The following is a 20,853-nucleotide window of genomic DNA, read 5'->3' on the forward strand; positions in this document are numbered from 1 at the left end:
CATGTATACTCTATTTAATGTTCAAGTTTTGTGTGTGCAATGTATGGGGGTCTGTGGATGTTCATGTGTGTATGCAAGATGCATTTTTATGTGGAGGCCAGAATTCAATCTCAGGTGCTATTCCTTGGATGCTGTTCATCTTGTTTTTAGAGACAGGGTCTCTCACAGGGGTGTAGGGTATGTCAGTTAAGAGAGACTGGCTGGCCAGTGAGCCCCAGTATCTACCTCTCTTCACTCCCCCAGAGCTGGGATTAGAAGTGTGCACCACCACACCCAACTTTTTATGTAAGTTCTGGGGATCAAACTCAGGTCAGTCTTATATGACAAGCATTTTACAAATGAGTTATCTCTCCATCCTCTAATGTTCTAGTTTTCTAAACACAATATTAATGAGAGTCTGACAAGCATATTAGCAAACTTACTACAGTAAAAGTTCCCTGACAACTGACCTGGTAATCTTCCAGGAGTCACCAAAAGTCATACTTCAAAAATAGAAAATTGTTCTGCATGAATATATATATATATATATATATATATATATATATATATATATATATATTTATGGTATAACACTATATATACTAGACGTAGATAGTGAATGAAGCTTCCAACTCCAGGGCACACAATTGAGATTATCTAGGGGTGCAGTGATCCAATGTGAAGATCGGTAAAGGTTACTAAGAGCTAAGTAAATGAGGAAGGCCTTACAGGAGGGCTGGGATGGGTTAGTAGAGTGCTTGCTAGCATGCACAAAGCCCTGGGTTTGATTCTCAGAAATGAGTGACAACTGGATTTTCAGCATTCTAGAAGTAGAGGCAGGAGGATCAGAAGTTCAAGGTCATCTTTGACTACACAACTCACTCCAGGTCAGCCTGGGCTATATGAAACCCTATATGCAGGGAGGAGAGGGGGACCAAACCTGAAAAATACCATACAGTCCACGAGACTAAACAAAGCCACATAGAAAGACAAAGCACCACCAGAAGTCAGCTAAAGAAGAAGGACGCAGCAGAGTCAAACCCCTTACACAGCTGTGGGTGAACTCCTTAGCAGGATCTGGGAAACCACATTACCTCTGTCTGCTCCAGCAGGTTCAAACTGCTTTCCGAAGACTCATCCGTGGATACAGAATTCCCTTCCAAGTCTGAGTTATGCCCCAGCGGCAGCTGATGCTTGACAACTGGTCTGATAGACAAATCAGTCAAGCCATTTCCTTGGAGCTCAATGGACGATTCAAATTCACTGCTGTTCCTGATCACCAAATCGGCAGTGTAGCTCACCAAGTTGTTATTCTCATTTTTAATGTCAGATTCACCAAAAGGTTTTTCTTTTTCTGAGGTGAGTTCGGCAAAGATAATGGATGAACTGCTTTCATTGTCTTTAACATCACCTTGATCTCTAGAAATAAAAATACAGTAAGACAAACATGAATGTAAATGACAGGAGTACTGAAACTGGTTTTTCACGCCAGGATGAACCTTACGAATGTCTAAATAAATAGCACCAGGCAGGTATTTTTGGCATAGCCTATAATCACAGTTCCCAGCATCAAAGCACTGGGAGGTGGAAGCAGGAGGATCAGTTCAAGGCTATTTCAACTACACAGCAAGTTCTAGACAAGCCTAAGCTACATGAGAACCTGTCTTAAATTTGAAAGAGTATCAAATCTGTCTAGCATTAACTTTGATTTGAAATATTGACAGAGGGCCAGAAATGGTGGTGCACATATGTAATCCCAAGACCCAGGAAGCTGAGGGAGGAGGATTATGAAATTGAAGTTAGCTACAAAGTAAAGCGCAGTCTGAGCTGCTCAGCAAGACCCTATGTCAAGGAAGTCAACTAAAGTAACTACAACTCTGACAGGAGAAAGAAACTTAGTATTTTATAGGGAAAATAAGCAAAATGACAAAAGGATAAAAAAAAAAAAAAGTAAGCAAACAGTAAGTCTGTGACATTCCTCCCAAGTAGCAAAGACAAAATCGAGTCACTGCAGGTGACAGAAAAGAATTATGTGCACAGTAACACCAACCCACATACCTGTCCCCTTCATGCTCCGACAGCACTTCAAGAGAGGGCAGTTGAATGGGAACTCTGTCTGCCAAACAGAAATAAACACAAACATCTGTAAGCAGCCATGATTTTTCAGAGCTCAGATACACAGACAGCACCAAATGAAGCTGCAAGTCAATAGGAAGACAGCGAGTTTAAGAAATGGGGGCACCCTAGTAACTGCAGAGATCACCAAGGGTTCTAGAGATCTGTTAGTAAATAGTAGGTTTGGAGGACCCACAGACTCAACCTTAGTTTTGCTGTAGTGAAAAGCAACTCCAGGAAAAAAGTGAGTTGGCTGGGGCTGGAGCAATGGCTCAGCACTTAAGTGCATTTGATGCTCTTTTGAGGACTTGGGCTCAGTTCCTAGCACCCACATCAGGTAGCTTACAAACACCTGTAACTCCAGTTCCAAGACATCTGAAACCCTCTTTGGGTTCCATGGGCACCTGCACACACATGGTACACACACATATACTCAAACACGCACACATATATACACACAAAATAAATCTTTAAAGTAAGCTTATATTTTTTAATAAACGTCATTGAACTGTAATTTGAATCTCGTCTTTTTTTCATAAAATATTCTCCTACCAACTCATTCCATTTGTGTGTCTATATATATATGGCCATACATTTGGCTTTATGTGAGTTGTATGCACCTTATGCATGTGGGTGTTAGTATGCATGTGTGCTGGATATGCCTATGGAGAACAGAGATCAATGTCTCGTTGTCTTTCTCTTTCTTTACCTTATTTTTTGAGACAATCTCTCATTCAAAATGGAGCTCATCACCTTGGCAAGGCTGGCTGGCCAGTGGTCTCCAAGGATCCCAGTGTTGAGACTAGGGATGTACCCTACTGTGTCTTTTTACATGATTGCTAGAGATCCAAACTTAGGTTCTCCTGCTTACATGGAAGGCATTTTACCAGTTGAACCATTTCCCAGCTCCCTGTCTGACTATTTGAAAGCGAAAAACCTCCTACAGCTCAGTAAGAGAATGTTTGCCTAGCATGTTCAATCCTCAGCACTGACCAACAACAACAACAACAACAAAAAGCCAACTAAGAAAAAAACAAAATAAAACTATGTTTACAAGCACATGCTTGTAATCTTAGTCCTCAGGAGGCTGAGATAGGATCTTGACTTAAAGGCCAACTAATTAACTTTGAGACTAATTTGGGCTTGTTAATAGTATAGACATTGTCTCAATTTTTTTTTTAAATAATAAATAAATAAAAACAACACCATTCTCCGCTTGTGTGTGCAAGGGCAGGGCAGATTTGGCCCAAGAGCAGAAGCTCACTAGACATTCATATACAGACTAAGTACACTGGGGGAGGTAGAGACCAAAGCACTTCAGATTTGGGACTTTTTTCTTTTTTTCTAGAATGTATGTACAGAATACCAGAGGTCTCCCCAGTCCTAAAGTCAAAAGAAGTTCAAAGCTCAAAAAAAAAAAGTGTGCTTTTATGAGGTTCTAAAAGTTGTACATTTGGGAACTTTTCAGATTCTCAATTTTTAGACTAGGGATGGTTGACTTGTATCAACAAAAACTACTTCCCTGAGTCAGGCACAGTGGCTCACGCCAGTAACCCTAGCACACTAGAGGCATAGGTAGGAGAACTGCAGCAAGTTTGCGGCCAGCATGTAGAGAATACCAGGCCAGCCAGGACTACAGAGTAAAACCCTGTCTCAAAAAAACCAAACCAGGGGCTGCAGAGATGCTCAGTGGTTACAATGCAGAGGATGACCCAAGTTCTGTTCCCAGCACTCATGCCAGGTGGCTAACAACTTACCAATTCCAGATCCAGGGAATCCAATACCCTCTTCTAGACCCTAAGGGCACCAACAAGCTTGTGTGTATATTCCCACACATAGAAACATATTTATACACATAATTAAGAGTAAATAAGCTAGGCAGTAGGTGTGGTGGCATACGCCTTTAACCCCAGCACTTGGGAGGCAGAGGCAGGTAGATCTCCATGAGTTCAAGGTTAGCCAAAGCTACAGAGACTCTGTCTCAGAAAAATAAAATAAAATGTAAAAAGTCCTGGGGGGATGTCTTTCTGTACGCTGTGAATATATGTTGTTCCCACTAGTTAATAAATAAACTGCTTTGGTCTATGGCAAGGCAGCTTAGAGGCAGGCAGGAAATCCCAAGGAGAGAGATAGGAAAGAGAAAGATGGACTAGAGAGATGCCAGCCGCCAGGAAGGAGCAGCAAGATGCCAGCAGACTGGTAATGCCATGGCCACTTGATAACTTATAGATTAATAGAAATGGGTTGTTATAAGAGCTACCTAGCAAGAAGCCTGCCATAGGTCATACAGTTTGTGAAAAATTTTAAGCCTCTAACTGATTATTTTATAAGTGGCTGAGGGACCGCAGGGCCAGGAAGATTGGAGGAAATTTTCAACTACAAAAGTCTTTTTTTTCAAAGTTGGGTATGGTGGCACAACCTTTTTAATACCAGCACTCAGGATTCAGAGACAGACACACCTCTGTGAGTTCAAGACAAGTTCTACATAGGGAGTTCCAGAACAGCTAAAGCTATATGGAGAGACTCTGTCTAAAAAACAAGCCCCCAATAAACAAATAAATGAATGAATGAATGACTAAATGAAATAAAAAGCAACTTACCTTGTGGCCGAACCACATGAACATGTTCTATCCATGCAGTATGGTAACCAACAATGTTGGGGTGTTGGAGGCCTGCCAGCACCTTTACTTCTCGTAGCACCTAAACAAAATAATCAGAATTGTTTTTACTGGCAATTTGTTACCCAATACTACTTACCCTGGAAGAAAGATAGTAACCCTCTGAAAGAAGGATCTGAACTACACAGAAATAACAGGAATAATCCTGTGAAAGACAGACAGCAACTGTTTTTTCCTGCTATTTTTAGAGACAGACTCTCTCTATGCAGTACAGTCTGTCCTGGACCTGGATATGTAAACCTGGCTGTCCTTGAACTCACAGAGATGGTCCTGCCTCTGCCTCTCAAGTGCTGAGATTAAAGGCCTGCACCACCACACCTGGCCAAACAGCAATTGTTACAGCAACTCCACGCTTACATCTTGATAGTTCACTCAATTTTTGTACCCTCCTCTCCACTGTAAGCAAACACCAGTCTTCCTTCTATTCCTTTCTTACCTTGATCTTCTTTCCTTTTTTTAAAATGCCTTGAGCATGCTAGATAAACTCCCTACCACTGAGCTGCACACCAGCCTCTGTGGAGTGGTTCTGTTGGCATCTGTGTTTGTTTTGATAGTGTCTCACAATGCAGCACAGTCTGGCTGCAAACTCCTGCTACTCCTGCTCAGCATTGTGAACACTGGGATCACAGCTGTATGTAACATGATGGATTTGTCGCTGTTATTTAAAGTCAGAGACACAGTGACTCAGAAGAGAAGGAAATTTATCCAGGACCACACAGCATGTCAGCCTATACTAGGCCCACCTTTTATGGAACAAGTGCTTAAAAAACTAATGTCTCACTAGTGAGACAGCTCAGAAGGCAAACACACTTTGCGGCCAAGCCTGATGACCTGAATCTGCTCCTTGGGATCCACAAGGTAGAAGGAAGAGAGCCAACTGCCACGAGCTGTCCTCTGAACTCCACACAAGCCCTGTGGGCACGCATCCATGTACAGACATATACACACAGCCTGTCATGACTTTAGTCTTAGCATTTGGGAGGCAGAGTCTACGTAGTGAGACTTAATCTCAAAATAAAATTATATATAAAATGAAACAGAAAAATACAATTTTAAAGAAAAATTACATCAATTAAAAATTTAGTTTTTATATTTACTGATAAAACCTACTATTTAGCAAATATGTATAAATATAGCTCTAACTCTTCAAAACAAAGCACACAGTTAGTTGTGCCCCTCACAGCTCCCTCCTGTGCTGTCCTCTCTGTACTACAGTAGAACCTAGAGCCTTCACAGGGAGGCAAGTGCTCACACTCTGTGCTCTATCCCCTGCCTTCCTTTGACTTTTTGAGAAAAGGTCTTACTAAGATGCCCAACTGTGAACTCACTTGGAACCCTGGTAGGTCTTGAATTTTCAATTCTCCAGCTTTACCCTAAGTAGTGTGATTATATACCTGACCTGCCAGGCATCCTTCACCGTATTTTTTTAACAATGAGGTTTTATTATATAGCCTGGTTAGTCTCAAGTGACCATCCCACCTCACCCTCCCTAGTAGCGTAAACCAGTGGTACATGTAGCAGGTCCAGCTCAAATCATACTTTTTTTCTTTGATGGGGATGGCTTTTATGATAAGGTCTGGACAATCGATCTACCCTGCAACTTGCTCCATAACAGAGGCAGACCTTGAACTGACCCTCCTACCTCCACTTAGTACCACCATGCCTGGCCCAGCTCAAATCATTTTCTGAAATCCTACCTTCAGGGTTAGTGAGATAGCTTGGTCATAAAGTCATCAATTTGCCAAGCATGAAGACTTGAGTTTGATGGTCAGAATTCACATTTAAAAAAAAAAAAAAAAGGACTGAGCATGTCACATGCTTGTAATCCCTACCCTGAGGAGGTTGAGATGAGGGTCCCTGGAGCTCACTGGCCAACCAATCTTGCTTACTTAGTGAGCAGCTGCAGTACAGTGAGAGACCTCGTCTGTAAAACTAAGATGGATGATGCCTAAGGAACACCACTCACAACAAGCACCCTCATACAAACTCAACTGCGTGTATACCTGCGCGCACGCACACACACACACACACACACACACACACACACACACACACACACACACAGATCCAAAATCATACCTTCACACAGTCTGTTTTAGTTGCACTGTTAATCAGGATTTTCTTAATTGCATAATGCTGACCATCTAATTTGTTCCGGACCTTAAAAGCCAGAAGAAAAGAAGTATTAAATTCATCAAATGCAACTGAATAAAGGAATTTACATCATGTGAGCGTTGATAATCCAAACCAGCCAGAGATCAAATGGAGCTTAAACCACTCTTCCTACAAGGGAGAAAGTCGGCCTTAGTCTTCTGGAGCAGGACCTTTGCAAACTAACTGTGTCCAACCTCAGGCTCCAGCCTCAGGACCAGGAATGCTAGCAAAGTTGTACGTACAGTCCTAAACGCAAAAAACACCATGTTTTCAGTAACACAATTGTTTATTTTATTCTTTTTGAGACCAGGTCTCGGGTAGCACAGGCTAGCCTCAAGCTCACTATGTAGCCAAGGATGACTCTGAACTTGTGATCCTCCTGTCTCCAGCTCCTACAGACATGCAGCACTGTGGGCCTGTATGGTGCTGGGGATCAGGTTCAGGGATTTGGACATGTCAGGCAAGAACTCTACCAACTGAGGTGTATCTGTAACAACACAGGTTCTTATAGCATACTGTTTTCAAGTTTCAACTGCTAATTTCAGTAAAGCCAATGCCTTATCATTCTGTTGACAATCTTTAAACTATGGACTGAAAACACTAAGTTGAAAATATTCTTAAATTATATTTTTATTAAGCTTGTTTTTTGATGTTGTTGTACATACTGGGTGCTTTTGTGTATCAACTTGACACAAGCTATAGTCATCAGAGGAAGGAGCCTCAGTTGAGGAAATTCCTCGATGAGACCCATTTGTAGGGCATTTTCTCATTTAGTGATCAATAGAGGAGGGCCTAGCCCATGGTGGGAGGTGCCATTCCCTAGACTGCTGGTCCTGAGTTCTACAAGAAGGTGAACTGAGCAAGCCACAGGAAGCAAGCCAGTAAGCAGCTTCCTTCCATGGTCTCTGCATCAGCTCCTGCTTCCAGGATCCTGCCCTGTTTTGAGTTCCTGTCCTAACTTCCTTCAGTGATGAACAGCAATGCTGAAGTGTAAGCCTGATAAACCCTTTCCTCCCTGACTTGTTTTTTGGTCATGGTGTTTCACTGCAGCAATAGAAACCCTAAGATATAATACTTGAACAAGAAAGAAATCACTTTCACCCCAACCCTTGTTAATAGCTTTCCTCCCCACAAATCCTTTCTCCACATACATCTTTTCTCTCCTCTCCTCTCCTCTCCTCCTCCTCTTCTTCTTCTTCTTCTCTCCCTCTCCCCCCACTCCTCTCTCTCTCTCTCTCTCTCTCTCAGGCAAGGTCTCACTATATAGTCTTGGTTGGGCTGGTATTTGCTTTGTAGACCAGGCTAGACTCAAATTAGGAGATCTACCTGCATCTGCCATCCTAGCTAGTACTAGAATTAAAGGTGCTCCACCATGCCTGCCTTACAACACATTTTTAACTACAGAATAAACCACAGAATAAAAACTCAAAGTTTCCAGAGTCTAACTAAATAACCAACATTAATAACATGGTTAGGAAAAAAATTAAAACCTACTGAAAATAAAAACACATGGTTTAAGGAATTTCTAAGTATTTCTAATCATAAAAATGAAAATAACTTCTCAAAATACACAAATGGCATAATAGGTTAAAATGAGCAAACAGAAAAAAAACAAAAAACAAAAAACAAACCTTGTATACTCTTCCATATCCTCCTTTTCCTAAGATAGCAAGCTCTTCAAATTCATTTAAGTAGCGTGAGGTTTGTGCTTCAAAAGCTATCTCCCTGGATCTAAAAGTTAAACACAGACAGGCCATCAATATTAAGATGTGACAATCAAATGTATGCACTGTGTTACCAACCTACTGAGACTCATTTATCAGTAAACTGTAGGGTAGAAAGAATCCGCTAAAAGGAAATTTCTAATTTCCTATGGGAAGAAAATGGTAAATTAAGAATGTAATAAAAATAGCAAGAAGGCTCATTAAATTTAGTAATTAACATTCCAACAAAAATCAGCAATAATGTTTTATAGACAGTAGTAATGAGTGTGAGTAATTATGTGAGCTTTTCCTTCCTTGCTGAGAGACAGGGTCTCCAATAGCCAAAGCATACCCTTAGACTTCTAAACCTGCTACCTTTTTTTTTTTTTGGAGCTGAGAATTGAACCCAGAGCCTTGCACTTGCCACTGAGCTAAATCTCCCAACCCTGAACCTGCTATCTTTACCTCCTAAGCACTCAGGTGACAGTCGTGTACACCAGGTAGTTTTACTTAAATTTCTTATCTTAGTGTTTTTCGGGGGCTGTTGGGGATTTGGAACGAGGTCTTACTCTGGAGTCCAGGCTTCCTAGAACTCACTATATAGGCCAAGGCTGACCTTTAACATGTGGCAAGCCTCCCAATTCTGTTTTCCATATGCTGGGATTACAGTTGTACGCTACCCCAGGACTCCCAACCTTAAACTCTGAAATGATCCAGGCTCCTTAGAGATTTTTAAAATTTTGTAAATAAAGTAAAAGGCCAATGGTGTTCTCCTAAAAGAAGTATCAGTATTCTAATTAATAGTGGTGTTTGCTGGACATGGTTGCACATGTCTATAATCCCAGCAGGAGATCTGAGTATGAAGACAGTTTGGGTTACAAAGAGACTTGGTCTCCAAAGAAACCAGGGATGAGGGCTGTGTTGATGGCTCGATGCAGAAGCATGAAGACTGCAGCAGGCAGACCCCAGCACCCACAAAAAACCTGCAGGTAGATCCCAGCACCCACAAAAAACCTGCAGGCAGACCCCAGCACCCACCAAAACCCCTGCTGGGCAGGCAGCCCACCTGCAACTTCAGCAATAGGGAGGAAGAAACAAGCAAGCCAGCTAGACTAACCAAATCAGAAAGCTTCACATGCATCTCTGTACGTCAATACAGAATGGGCACCAAGATGGAGGAAAACACCTTTTATCAGCTACTAGCCTTCCACTGCATGTGTACACAGGTACGTGCAAATATATACACTCAAACACAAAGAAAGAGAGAGCCAAATGTAGCAGCTTTATGCCTGCAATCTCAGCACTTAGTTAGGAAGTGGAGGCAAGAGGATCAAGAATTTAAGGTCAGTCTCACCTACAAAGCAAAAATGCGAACAGCTGAGCTACATGAGACCCTGTCTCAAAGAAACAAAAACAAAAACAAAACAACAAAGGGCAAAGGCTAGCTGACAGAATCCACACTCAGTGGGGAACACAAGGTCACAGACAAGGGAATGAGAAGCAAAGGCACTCTCAGAGCAGCGCAAAGTGCAGGCCACAAAGTTCTACAGTCCCTAAAGAAGACATGCATGCTGTAATCCAGCACTCTAGGAAGAGCGGCAGGGGTGAGTGTGAACTTCCAGGCCAAACTAGGCTACACACCCAAAGTATGTCTCAAAAACACAGAATTAAAAAATATTTTTTGTTTGTTTGGTTTTGTTCTTGCTTTTGTAGACAGGGTTTCTCTGTGTAGCCAAGGCTGTCCTGGAACTCACTCTGTAGACCATGCTGGCCTCGAACTCATAGAGATCCACCTGCTTCTGCCTGAGTGCTGGGATTAAAGGCGTGTGCTACCACTGCCCAGCAAGAAATAATATTTATAAAAATAATTTTGAGTTCTTTTAATTTAGTCTAGTTAGTAGAAAGGTGTTAAATACATACCTGATTTTCTGCATGTAAGAATTATCTTCACAAGGATCCTAAAACCAAAAAATATATATTTAAGAACCACTTGAAGCATCTGACAAACAAGGAATCAAATTCAACATACCAAATGCTCACATACCTAAAACAAGACATAGTCTAGCATTTTACTGTCTCCTAGCGCTTTTCGTGAAACAGGTTTACTATACAGCAAAACTTAGCCTTGGACTCATAATCCCCCTGCCTCAATCTGCTGGGTACTTGAATTACAAAGGTGATTATATCACACAAGGATAAAAATAGCCTTTTGTTGTTGTTTTTAACACAGGGTATTGATGTAGCCTTGGCTAACCTAGAAGTCACCATGTAAACCAACCTAGTCTCAAACCTGCAGCAAACCTCTTGACTTGGCCTGAGTGCTTATAGGACTGACTGTTGTTTAGAAACAACATTTTAATATTTATGATTAAAAATATTTCAGAGCTGAGAATTTTTTTGTAAGGAGCAAAAACTAACTTCACTTCAAGAATCTATGTAGAAACTGGCTACTCCCATCCCCACTGCTACCACCCCAATTTTGAGCCACACCATTTTCTTGCCCATATCCTTACACCTGTCTCCCTGCCCTTGAACCTCTCCATCTATTTCCAGCACAGTACCAGACATGAACATGTGAAAATGTTCTTATGCTTAAAATCCTGCAATGTTTCCTGTGTCCACTTTGTGTAAAACCAAGTTCATAAAATGGTTTCAAGATCCTATTCCACGCTGGCTGTGATGACTCAACCCATCACTTAGGAGGCTTGCAGCAGATATGAAGTGTTTGAGGCCAGCATGGGCTACATCGAATTCTAGTACTATCTGTGCTACAGTGTGAGAGTATGCCAAAAAAAAAAAAAAAGAGGAAAGAAGAAAACAGCAGCAGGCTGTTGTTACTGCCCAGCCTGATGTCCCTCACAGTGAGGAAGGAGAGGGGACAGAACGATCCCACACCCCTGAGAGGTCCCTCCCAACTCTCTCTTCCACTCCTCCCTTTTCCCTGGTCTGTCTAGATGCAAGGCAGCCTTGCAGAAATGAGCAGCATAAGACCACCAGCACATACTCAGCAAAGGGCACTTGCGAATACTTGGCTCTGTCTGGAATACTCCACCTCCACGCACCTGCAGCTAACTGTTCCGCAGCTCTGGACTTGACCACTTTCCCAGTGAGGCCTCATATGGTCACTGTACCTGGAAGTCACATGCCCCTCCCAGCATTCTCTAACCCCTCCACTACCTATGCCACCCACATTTGTCCTAACTTTCCCTATTGTTACTGCCCCCTGCATTAGAACATGAGCTTCATGAGGGTTTGATTTTTGGCTATTTTTTCCATAGCTCCCATAAAACAGTATATTAGTAATAAAAACTAATATTGCCAACTTGTCCAAGTTTCTATTTTTAAGAACCACTCATATAATTAAAATTAAATAATGCTTTAAAAATACAGTTCTCACTGGGTGGTGGTGGCATGCCTTTAATCCCCACTTAAGAGGCAGAGTCATGAGGATCTCTGAGACTTTGAGGCCAGCCTAATCTATAGAGCAAGTGAGTTTCAGGACAGCCAAGACTATACAGAGAAACCCTGTCTTGAACACCCCCTTCACAGATAGATGGATGGATGGATGGTTCTCTTTTTCTCCTTTTTTTTTTTTTTTTTTTTTTTTTGCCACTGAGCCACACACCCAGCAAAACAGTGTTCTTTTCTTTCTTTTTTAAAATGTATTTTATGATTACAAGTGTTTTTGCCTATATGTACTTACCTCATTAAGTGGCTGGTGCCCATGGAGGTCACTCCACAGGGTTACCAATAGTTGTGAGCCACCATGTAGGTGCTAGAAACCAAACTTGGGCCCTGTGCAAGTCCTCTTAACTGCAGAGCTATCTCTTCAGCCCCCACACATGGTTCTTCTAAGATTCAAATTTCCTTGTCATACACAAAATACAGGTGGTAGGGCTTACCTGACGCACTCTCTCCTTGGCAGACCTCATTAAATGAGTGATGGCTCTGTTGTGGTGTAGTCTCAGTGAGCTGAACTCATCACTGCAGGTAAATGAAGACAGCAGCCCCATCTTGATAAAAGTCTGGCAGAGTACTATAAAAAATACAATAAGCCTATTATTAGAAAACCTGACAGCAGGCAGAGCAAGGTGAGCAAACCTACAACCCCAGCATGCAGGCTGGTAAGAAAGAAGACTCTTCAGTACAAAGTTATCTATCAACTCTCCAGCAAGTCTGAGGCTAGCCTGCATGAGGCTAGCCTAAATGAGACCTTGCCTCAAAAGGGGAGGGAAACATAGTAGATGGACATACAGACTGTGCACCAAGTGCCTAAGAAAAAGTTGCTTCTGTAAAGATGTCCTTAATTTACGCATAAAGAAATATAAACAGAGTCAAGTGTGGTGGCTCACACCACACCAGAAATGGAAGAGGAGGGAGAGGGAACAGAAAGTCAAGATGGAAAGAGAACAGGGGAAGAGGGAGGAAACAAGAAAAACAGGGAGAGGACAGGGAGAGGCACAAAGAAGAAAGGACAGGGAGGTGTGGTGGTGAGCGTCTTTGACCCTATCCATCAGGAGGCAGAGGCAAGAGGATCTCTGTGAGTATGAGGCCATCCTAGTCTACAAAGTGAGTTCCAGGCCAACCGGGGCTACAAAGTGAGACTCTGTCTTTAAAAACAAAACGAAAACAGGAGGTGATGGTGCACACCTTTAATCCCCAGCACTCAGGAGGCAGAGGCAGGCAGATCTCTGTGAGTTCAAGGCCAGCCTGGTCTACAGAGTAAGTTCTAGGACAGCCAGAGCTACATACAAAGAAAGAGCCTGTCTGGACAACCCTCACGCCTGGGGGGGGGGGGGGAGGAGGCAAAGGAAATGGTAGGAGGTGGAGAAGGAAAAAAAGAAGAAATGAGGAGGAAGAGGAGGAGAAAGAGGGCTGAAGAGATAGCTCAGTAGTTTAAGAGTGCTGGTTGTTTTCAGAGGACTTTGGTTCAATTCCAGCACCCACAAGGTGGCTCACAAATCCTCTTGTAATTCCAGGAGATCCAACCATCCTCTGGCCCCTGCAAGCACTAGAATACATGTTGCACAGACACATGTGCAGGCAAAACTCTATACACATAAAATGATTTTATTTTTAAAGGAAAGAAAGAAGAAGGAGGAAGGGGCAGGGAGAAAGGTAAGAGAAAAGAGGGGACAGGATGAGAGGAGAGGGAGAGGGAGAGGAGATAGGGAAAAGAGAGGCAGTAGACAGAAGACAGAGAGGAGAGGGAGAGGGAGAGGAGACAGGGAAAAGAGAGGCAGTAGACAGAAGACAGAGAGGAGAGGGAGAGGAGACAGGGAAAAGAGAGGCAGTAGACAGAAGACAGAGAGGAGAGGGAGAGGGAGAGGAGATAGGGAAAAGAGAGGCAGTAGACAGAAGACAGAGAGGAGAGGGAGAGGAGACAGGGAAAAGAGAGGCAGTAGACAGAAGACAGAGAGGAGAGGGAGAGGAGACAGGGAAAAGAGAGGCAGTAGACAGAAGACAGAGAGGAGAGGGAGAGGGAGAGGAGATAGGGAAAAGAGAGGCAGTAGACAGAAGACAGAGAGGAGAGGGAGAGGAGACAGGGAAAAGAGAGGCAGTAGACAGAAGACAGAGAGGAGAGGGAGAGGGAGAGGAGATAGGGAAAAGAGAGGCAGTAGACAGAAGACAGAGAGGAGAGGGAGAGGAGACGGAAGAGGAAGAGAAGATAAAAAGAGAAACAGGTATGGCTGAGGATGTAGCTCAGCAGCAAAGCCTAACAAGTATGAAGCCTGGGTTCATGCCCAGCACCACCAGAAGAAAACCAAAAGGGAATACAGATATAACTGAAGAGGATTTCCCTTCAATGAACTGAATCTCATCAAAAACAGTTTTTTGGGAGATTCTGCAAACTAACAAGCATACCACTAAATTAAACTAGGGTTATTATTATTATTATTATTATCATCATCATCATCATCATCATCATCATCATCATTATTATTAAATTAAATAGCATCCCTCCCCAGTGAGACAGTGTCAGGCTCAAGCTGGCCTCAAACCTGTTATCTAGTGAAGGGTAGTCTTGAACCTTTAACTCCTAACCCTCCTGCTTCTGTCTCTCAAATGCTGGGATTACAGGTGTTTACCACCACACCTAGCTAAAATATACATGTTTTAAAGTTCAGCCATCTAAAAAGGCTCAATTTATGGCATTCAAACCTACTCTAACATCAGGCTGGGGTGTAGTTAAGTGGTACAGCAGCACCAACTTTGAATGCACAAGACCCTGAGTGTGATCCCCAGTGTAGAGTAGAAAAACAGCAAAAACGTTCTGTGCACAGATCTGCTTTTTATTAGTAAGATTCTAACTTTTCAAAGCTATAAGCCTCATACAGTGGTGCAATACTCTGGAACCTGGGGGCTTCCCTTTGTAGGCTTCATCCTCCAATACAACACTGCTTACAATCCACACTATGAGATGTCTTTATTAAGGATAAAAGACACTGACAGGAAGGCTCAGCCCATGCAAACCTGTCACCCTCAGTTTGATCCCTGGAAGCACAGTGGGAGGAAAGAACCAGCTGCTGAAAGCCACCCTCTGACCTCCTCATGGGGCAATAACACACATGTACCCGCACTCACATACACACAACACACACTAGGAACAATTTGCTAACAAAACAAATATTTTACCCATTTTTCAGGTTTATTTAAATGTCATTATATACTTAACTACTGTAACATGACATTTTCTAAGACTTGGGAAAGATTTCTCAGTAGAAGGGTCCTGAATCTACAGCTGAAGAGAAAGAAACTGGTCTCAGTCAAAAGGACAAACCAGAATCATAACATATAATTCTGCAAACTTTGGGGCTCACATTTCTAAAATACAAATATCCTAAGACAGGAAAAAAAGATTCAACATTTTCAACAACGTGGTATGGAGCCCCTGCAGCCCTCTGGTTAGGACTGAGGCAGTGTCTGGGGACATCGGTAGAATGTCTGTCCTGCATACACAAAGCCCTGGGCGGGATCACTACGTACGTGGCTGTGGTAGCACACTGTCTGTACTCCAGTAGTTGGGAGGTGTAGGCAGGAGGACTTCACGATCAGCCTCTGATACACAGAGTCTGAAGCTAGCCTGGACTTACATGAAAAACCTCAAAAAAACTGATCAAAAACAAAAAGCCTAGGTCAGATCTAGAGATGTGTACTGATGCTTTCCTAACACAAGTGAAGCCCCAGGTATAATCCTCAGTACTTCTAAAATAAGAATGAGGTTTAGCTGCTCAACAACCAGAGCCTAACAGGACCTCAAGGATTAAATGAGTATCATATTATTGCTGCAAAACAATTTTTTAATTTATTGGATCACATGCAATTTTATATTTACAAGGAATTACACAAAGGAAAGTTGCAATGAATTTAAGGAATGGGAAATCATTCACATGTTTTTCACACCCTACTTTTACACACCAGCTGCTTCTCAAAAACGCAGCATTAAAGGCAGTATTTTTATAAGCTTTACTTAACAATACCCATTTAGTTTACTCACATTTAAACACTTGTTTTGAATGAAGGGGGTTTGGCTCATGCACATGGCTCAAGTGTTCCAGCAAGGAGACAAGCAGTAGCTGGTTTGCCACTGTGAAGGGGAACGTGGGCTGCTGTAGGGGTTCTTTTAACACTTGGAGTTCTGCTGGGACATCCGACTCTAAAAATAAGAAAAGGGAAAAACATTACTGGTGAGTGTGTCTCATAATGACAAAACAGCATGTTTTCATTAAGACAATACAAATGAAGTCACTCAAGGAAAATAATGGAGTCAAGAGTAGTTACAGGGTTACAAAGAGAGTGAGCAGGGTTAAGAAGGGTTTTCTGGGCCCGGGGAGATGGCTTGGCGGATAATGTGCTTGCTGTGTGAGCATCAGGACCAGAGTTTGGATCCCCAGAAGCTACATTAAAGTCAAACGGGTGTAGCAACACCCCTCTATAATCCCAGTGCGTGTGATAGGATATAGGGGATCCTGTGCAAAGCTAGCTAGCTAGACTACCCAAATTTGCAAGTAAGCTAGCTAGCTAGACTACCCAAATTTGCAAGTAAGCTAGCTAGCTAGACTAACCAAATTTGCAAGTTCTAGGTTCAGTGAGAGACTACACTTCAGTGAAGTGTGGAGCACAATGAGGAAGACACTTGTACCCACATGTGAACAACAATACACATACAAACCACATACATATAGACATTAAAACAACAACAACAAAAAGAGGTAAGTTTTTTTCTGGAGGTGAATTTGAGTTGAAGCTGAAAGATGGAGGACCAGGGTGGCCTCAAACTTAGAGCAGCCGTCCTCCTGCCTCTGTCTCCAATGCAGGATGACAGGTTAGTGCCACCATGACCTTCAGACTTCCTTATACTTATTTCCTCTTTTCTGCAAGGAGAAAAGGGTTTTTTTTTGGGGGGGGAGGGGTTTGGAAGGGGTAGGGGATGAGTGATTAAGTCTAGGGTTGCAAACATGATAGTTATGTGCTCTAACCGCTGAGCTACACAACCAGCCTATATAACAATTCTATGAAAAAAAATAACCAAAGCAATTTTTAAAAATTTAAGAGGCCTGGTGGTGGTGGTGTACATCTTTAATCCCAGCACTTGGGAGGCAGAGGCAGGTGGATCTCTGTGAGTCTGAGGCCAGTCTGGTCTACAAAGTGAGTTCCAAGACTGCCAGGTCCACACGGAGAAACCCTGTCTTAAAAATCTAAAAAACAAACAAACAAATACACACACAAATAACTTAAGAAATAGATGATGTTCTGGCTTAGTTGATAGAGTGCTCCCTAGCATACACGAAGCCCTGGGTTCAACCTCCAGCACCACATAAAACCACACTTAAGTGCCTGTGATTCCCACAACAGGGAGGTAGAGGCAAAAGGATCATAAAGTTTAAAATTATCTTTGACTAGGTAACAAGTTGGAGGCTAGCTTGGGATACATGAAACCCTAATGCTAATAAAATACTATAAAATAATTTAAGAAAATGGCAACCTTTAAAAGGCCAATACAGGCTAGTAAGATGGCTCAGAAGTTAAGAACAAAAGGACCCTGATAAGGTTCCCAGTATCCATATCAGGAGACTTAGACCCACCCCTAAGTCCAGCTCCAGGAGGATCACATGCCTCTGGCCTCTGCAGGCACCTGCACCACATGCACATACCCACACAGATTCATACACATATACACAATTAAAAACAATTTTTAAAAGGCCAATAGACAACAGACAAATTAAATGGAAAAGAACAGCCGAAAAGGTCCAACTTCCTGGTCTCAGTCCCAAGCAGAAGAGGCAACATAACTAAAATGGAACATGACTCCAAGTTCTCAAAAGCAATACGAAGTCAGATGCAGGTGCAAGAGGAATTAAGAGTGCTGGGCATTTGCCAAGCAGGATGTAAACATACAAGGCATAGGTAACTAGAGTTAATCTCAGGAAAATATGCTCCACACAGCCCAACACTAAGAGCAAGGCCAGGTCTGGTGGCACAGTCCTTTAATACCAGCTGCTTAATGCAAGCCCAGACTGGCTTCAGAGTGAAGTCAACAGGCAGCTTAACCACAGAGCTGGGAGAGCAGCTCAGTGGTAGAGCACTTGACTAGCTTGTACAAGACTCTACATTCAATCCCCAGTTTAAAAAAGTGTGGTGTGTGTGTGTGTGTGTGTGTGTGTGTGTGTGTGAAGCAGATTGAAGGATGAATCCAAGATAATACTTCTGAAAAACTGGTGATACCCAAGAGAAAATGAGTGACTTAGAGAACAGACTCACTAACACAGTGCTGTCCCATAAAAAACACCTAAAGTAACTAGGTCTGAGATTGATGTTTGACTTGAGAATTTCTACAATGAACTGCTAACGTTACATCGGGGTTTTGAATTTCTGACTCTCCCATTAACTGGCAGAGTGAGCTCTTCAAATCGTTCAGACTACCTGTGAAATGTCATTAACTACTGGCCTTACACCTATTATAAGTGCATGTTCCACAGACCTTTATATATTTAAAAGGAAATTAACTGTGTCTGGGCATTCTAAGTTTCTTTAAAAGAAACATCAATATGTAAGCAGGACAGTATTACTAACAGGAGAAAAAGAACATTTCAGAGCTTGTCCAAGATCACTCCCTTCCAGAATAATCTTTGGTTTGCAGAAACTCTTTATCACCATGTCACAGAAAAGATGGACTTGCATGTTTACAGCCAAGCCCTTTCCTATGACATATACTTTCTTTGCTCCTAAGTTACAATAACATGCCACTTGATGTGTGGGAAAATCTGCACATCCATTTAAAAAGTTATCTTACAAACTGTCCTCTATAAAGCCTACTTGAGTTACCACCATGGTCTGTTTTTTGTTTCTCATTGTGGTCAACTCTTACAGGAAGTTTTTAAGAATGAAAACAGCAAACACTAAATTTGGTTTACACCTCTAACTCCACTACAACATACTCATTTCAAGCTTCAATCACATATGTAAATCTTTGTAATTATTCTGTGGGACAGTGTACAGCTAAAACCTCCTCAAATGCTGGAAGATGAACCCAGAATCTCACTCATCCTAAAACACCCCTCTGTCATTGACCTTCAGCAATCATTCTTTGTTGTTGTTGTTGTTATGTAGACAGTCTTACATACTTCAAACTGGTCTGAACTCAAGAAGCTCAGGCTGGCCTTCAACTCCTGATCCTCCTGCCTCCACTTTCCAAGTGCTTGGATTACAAGTGTGCACCCCGACTCAAATGTATTCACAATTTCATTTTTGAAACTGCCAAAGCAACTGGTAGCAACCAACTGCACTTTCAATAAAATAATGGAACTATGACCCAGATAGAATCGATATTTTTATGACCTCTCACCTTATGTTACATAATTTGATTTACATGTATCAAAAGCCTCAAGAAAATTTGAGCGTTCCCACACTGCCTCGATAGGAGTAATCGTTAGTTACGATAACCGCGAAGCAGGTCTCATTATAGCAGTGAACATGGATTACACTCGGCGAATGAAGAAAAACAAGTCAGGGCGTGGAGGTGATAAGCTGCCTCTGGAAAGTGGCGCAGAACCGAGGCCAAGGAATATAAACGCTCACATGCGGGCGGATCGTAGCCGCTCTTGGAATAAATATGTACCTAAGCCTTGGCGGCCCGCCCTCCCGCCCGCCGCCTTCCGGTGCCCAACAGTTCTGGACCGAGTTTGAGCCCCGAGACGGCCTGGGGCCTCAGGTGGCTCTTGGGGACCACTAGCGCTGAGGAACTGAGGTGGACAGTGAGCCCTGGGACTGCGCGAGCCATCCCCGTCTCACCATCATACTTGGGGTCCGAGACCTCTGCAGGGAAGTCGATGGCAGGGGGTGCGGCCACCGCTCCCGCTGCATCGTCGTCGGTGTCGCGTTCGCCATCCCCGGAGCTGCCGACTAGCATCGCCGCGGCGAGCGCACAGCAGCCGCCCTCTGCGTCTCCGACAGTGCAGTCGGCCGCAATTGCCTCCCCCGAGCCGGAAGTAACCCTAGTCAGACGGAAGTCCCGCCTCCACAGCCGGGGAACCTCTGTCGGGGGCGGGCTAGCCTCGTCCCGCCCCTTTTTTCCTGAAAGGAAACGATTGGCTGATCCAGTGCGGGCGCGCCCCATGTGGGCGTGACAAACAGGGTTGTGCTAGCGAGGCGATGCACCGGCGCAGGAAGGCCTTTCTCCCTGACTCAGGTGGACAGTACTCTGTCCTCCTCGGCCCCTCCCAAATTAGACTTCGTAACTCTCAAGTCTCACGCCTGCAGCTTCGATCTAGAAAGTATAATGAGCAAGGTGATCCAAACTCGGAAAGACAAAGACCGCATGTTTCTCATTCAGGTGCAGATGGGCATAAGGTGGGAGTTACGTGTGGGTAAAGCCTAACAAACCAGAAAGGAGACCAAGAGAAGGTAAAGAGTTGTTGAGGAAACAGCAGGGTAAATGGACAGAGAAAAGAAACTGAGGGGAAGAAACAAGGGAGTGGAGAAAAAGGGACTGGGAAAGTGAAAGGGAAGTAGAAGCAGTATTTTATCGATTTTGGTATACTAAACTAACTTTGTCTTCATGTGTGCCTGGTCCCTGCGGAGGCCTGAAGAGGACATCGGATCCCCTGGGGCTGTAGTTACAGAGGGCTGATATCTGCCATGGGATGCTGTGAATTGAGCTGAGGTCCTCTCCAAGGGCAGCAACGGCTCTTAACTGCCGAACATCTCTCCAGAGTCTACCTTTG

General features: G+C 43.1%; 1 protein-coding gene across 3 annotated transcripts in view; it reads right to left on the minus strand.

Moving 5' to 3' along the window:
- The window catches only part of Eif2ak1 (eukaryotic translation initiation factor 2 alpha kinase 1), a 36,997-nt gene extending 16,880 nt beyond the window's left edge, over positions 1-20,117 (minus strand). For 2 of the 3 annotated variants that reach the window (XM_036171817.1, XM_036171815.1), the window contains exons 1-9: positions 19,922-20,117; positions 16,128-16,286; positions 12,532-12,665; positions 10,550-10,587; positions 8,558-8,657; positions 6,852-6,932; positions 4,695-4,794; positions 2,038-2,095; positions 1,074-1,398 (exon numbers count right to left, since the gene is read on the minus strand). In XM_036171817.1, coding sequence (XP_036027710.1) covers positions 1,074-1,398; positions 2,038-2,095; positions 4,695-4,794; positions 6,852-6,932; positions 8,558-8,657; positions 10,550-10,587; positions 12,532-12,665; positions 16,128-16,286; positions 19,922-20,039 — 1,113 coding nt within the window. In that variant the 5' untranslated portion in view covers positions 20,040-20,117. The remainder of the gene's footprint in view (positions 1-1,073; positions 1,399-2,037; positions 2,096-4,694; positions 4,795-6,851; positions 6,933-8,557; positions 8,658-10,549; positions 10,588-12,531; positions 12,666-16,127; positions 16,287-19,921) is intronic. The other variant, XM_036171816.1, reaches the window with a different exon arrangement.
- Between the last annotated feature and the right edge of the window lie 736 nt (positions 20,118-20,853).

This window comes from Onychomys torridus, chromosome 22, assembly GCF_903995425.1.
Source record: "Onychomys torridus chromosome 22, mOncTor1.1, whole genome shotgun sequence".
NCBI lineage: Eukaryota > Metazoa > Chordata > Mammalia > Rodentia > Cricetidae > Onychomys > Onychomys torridus.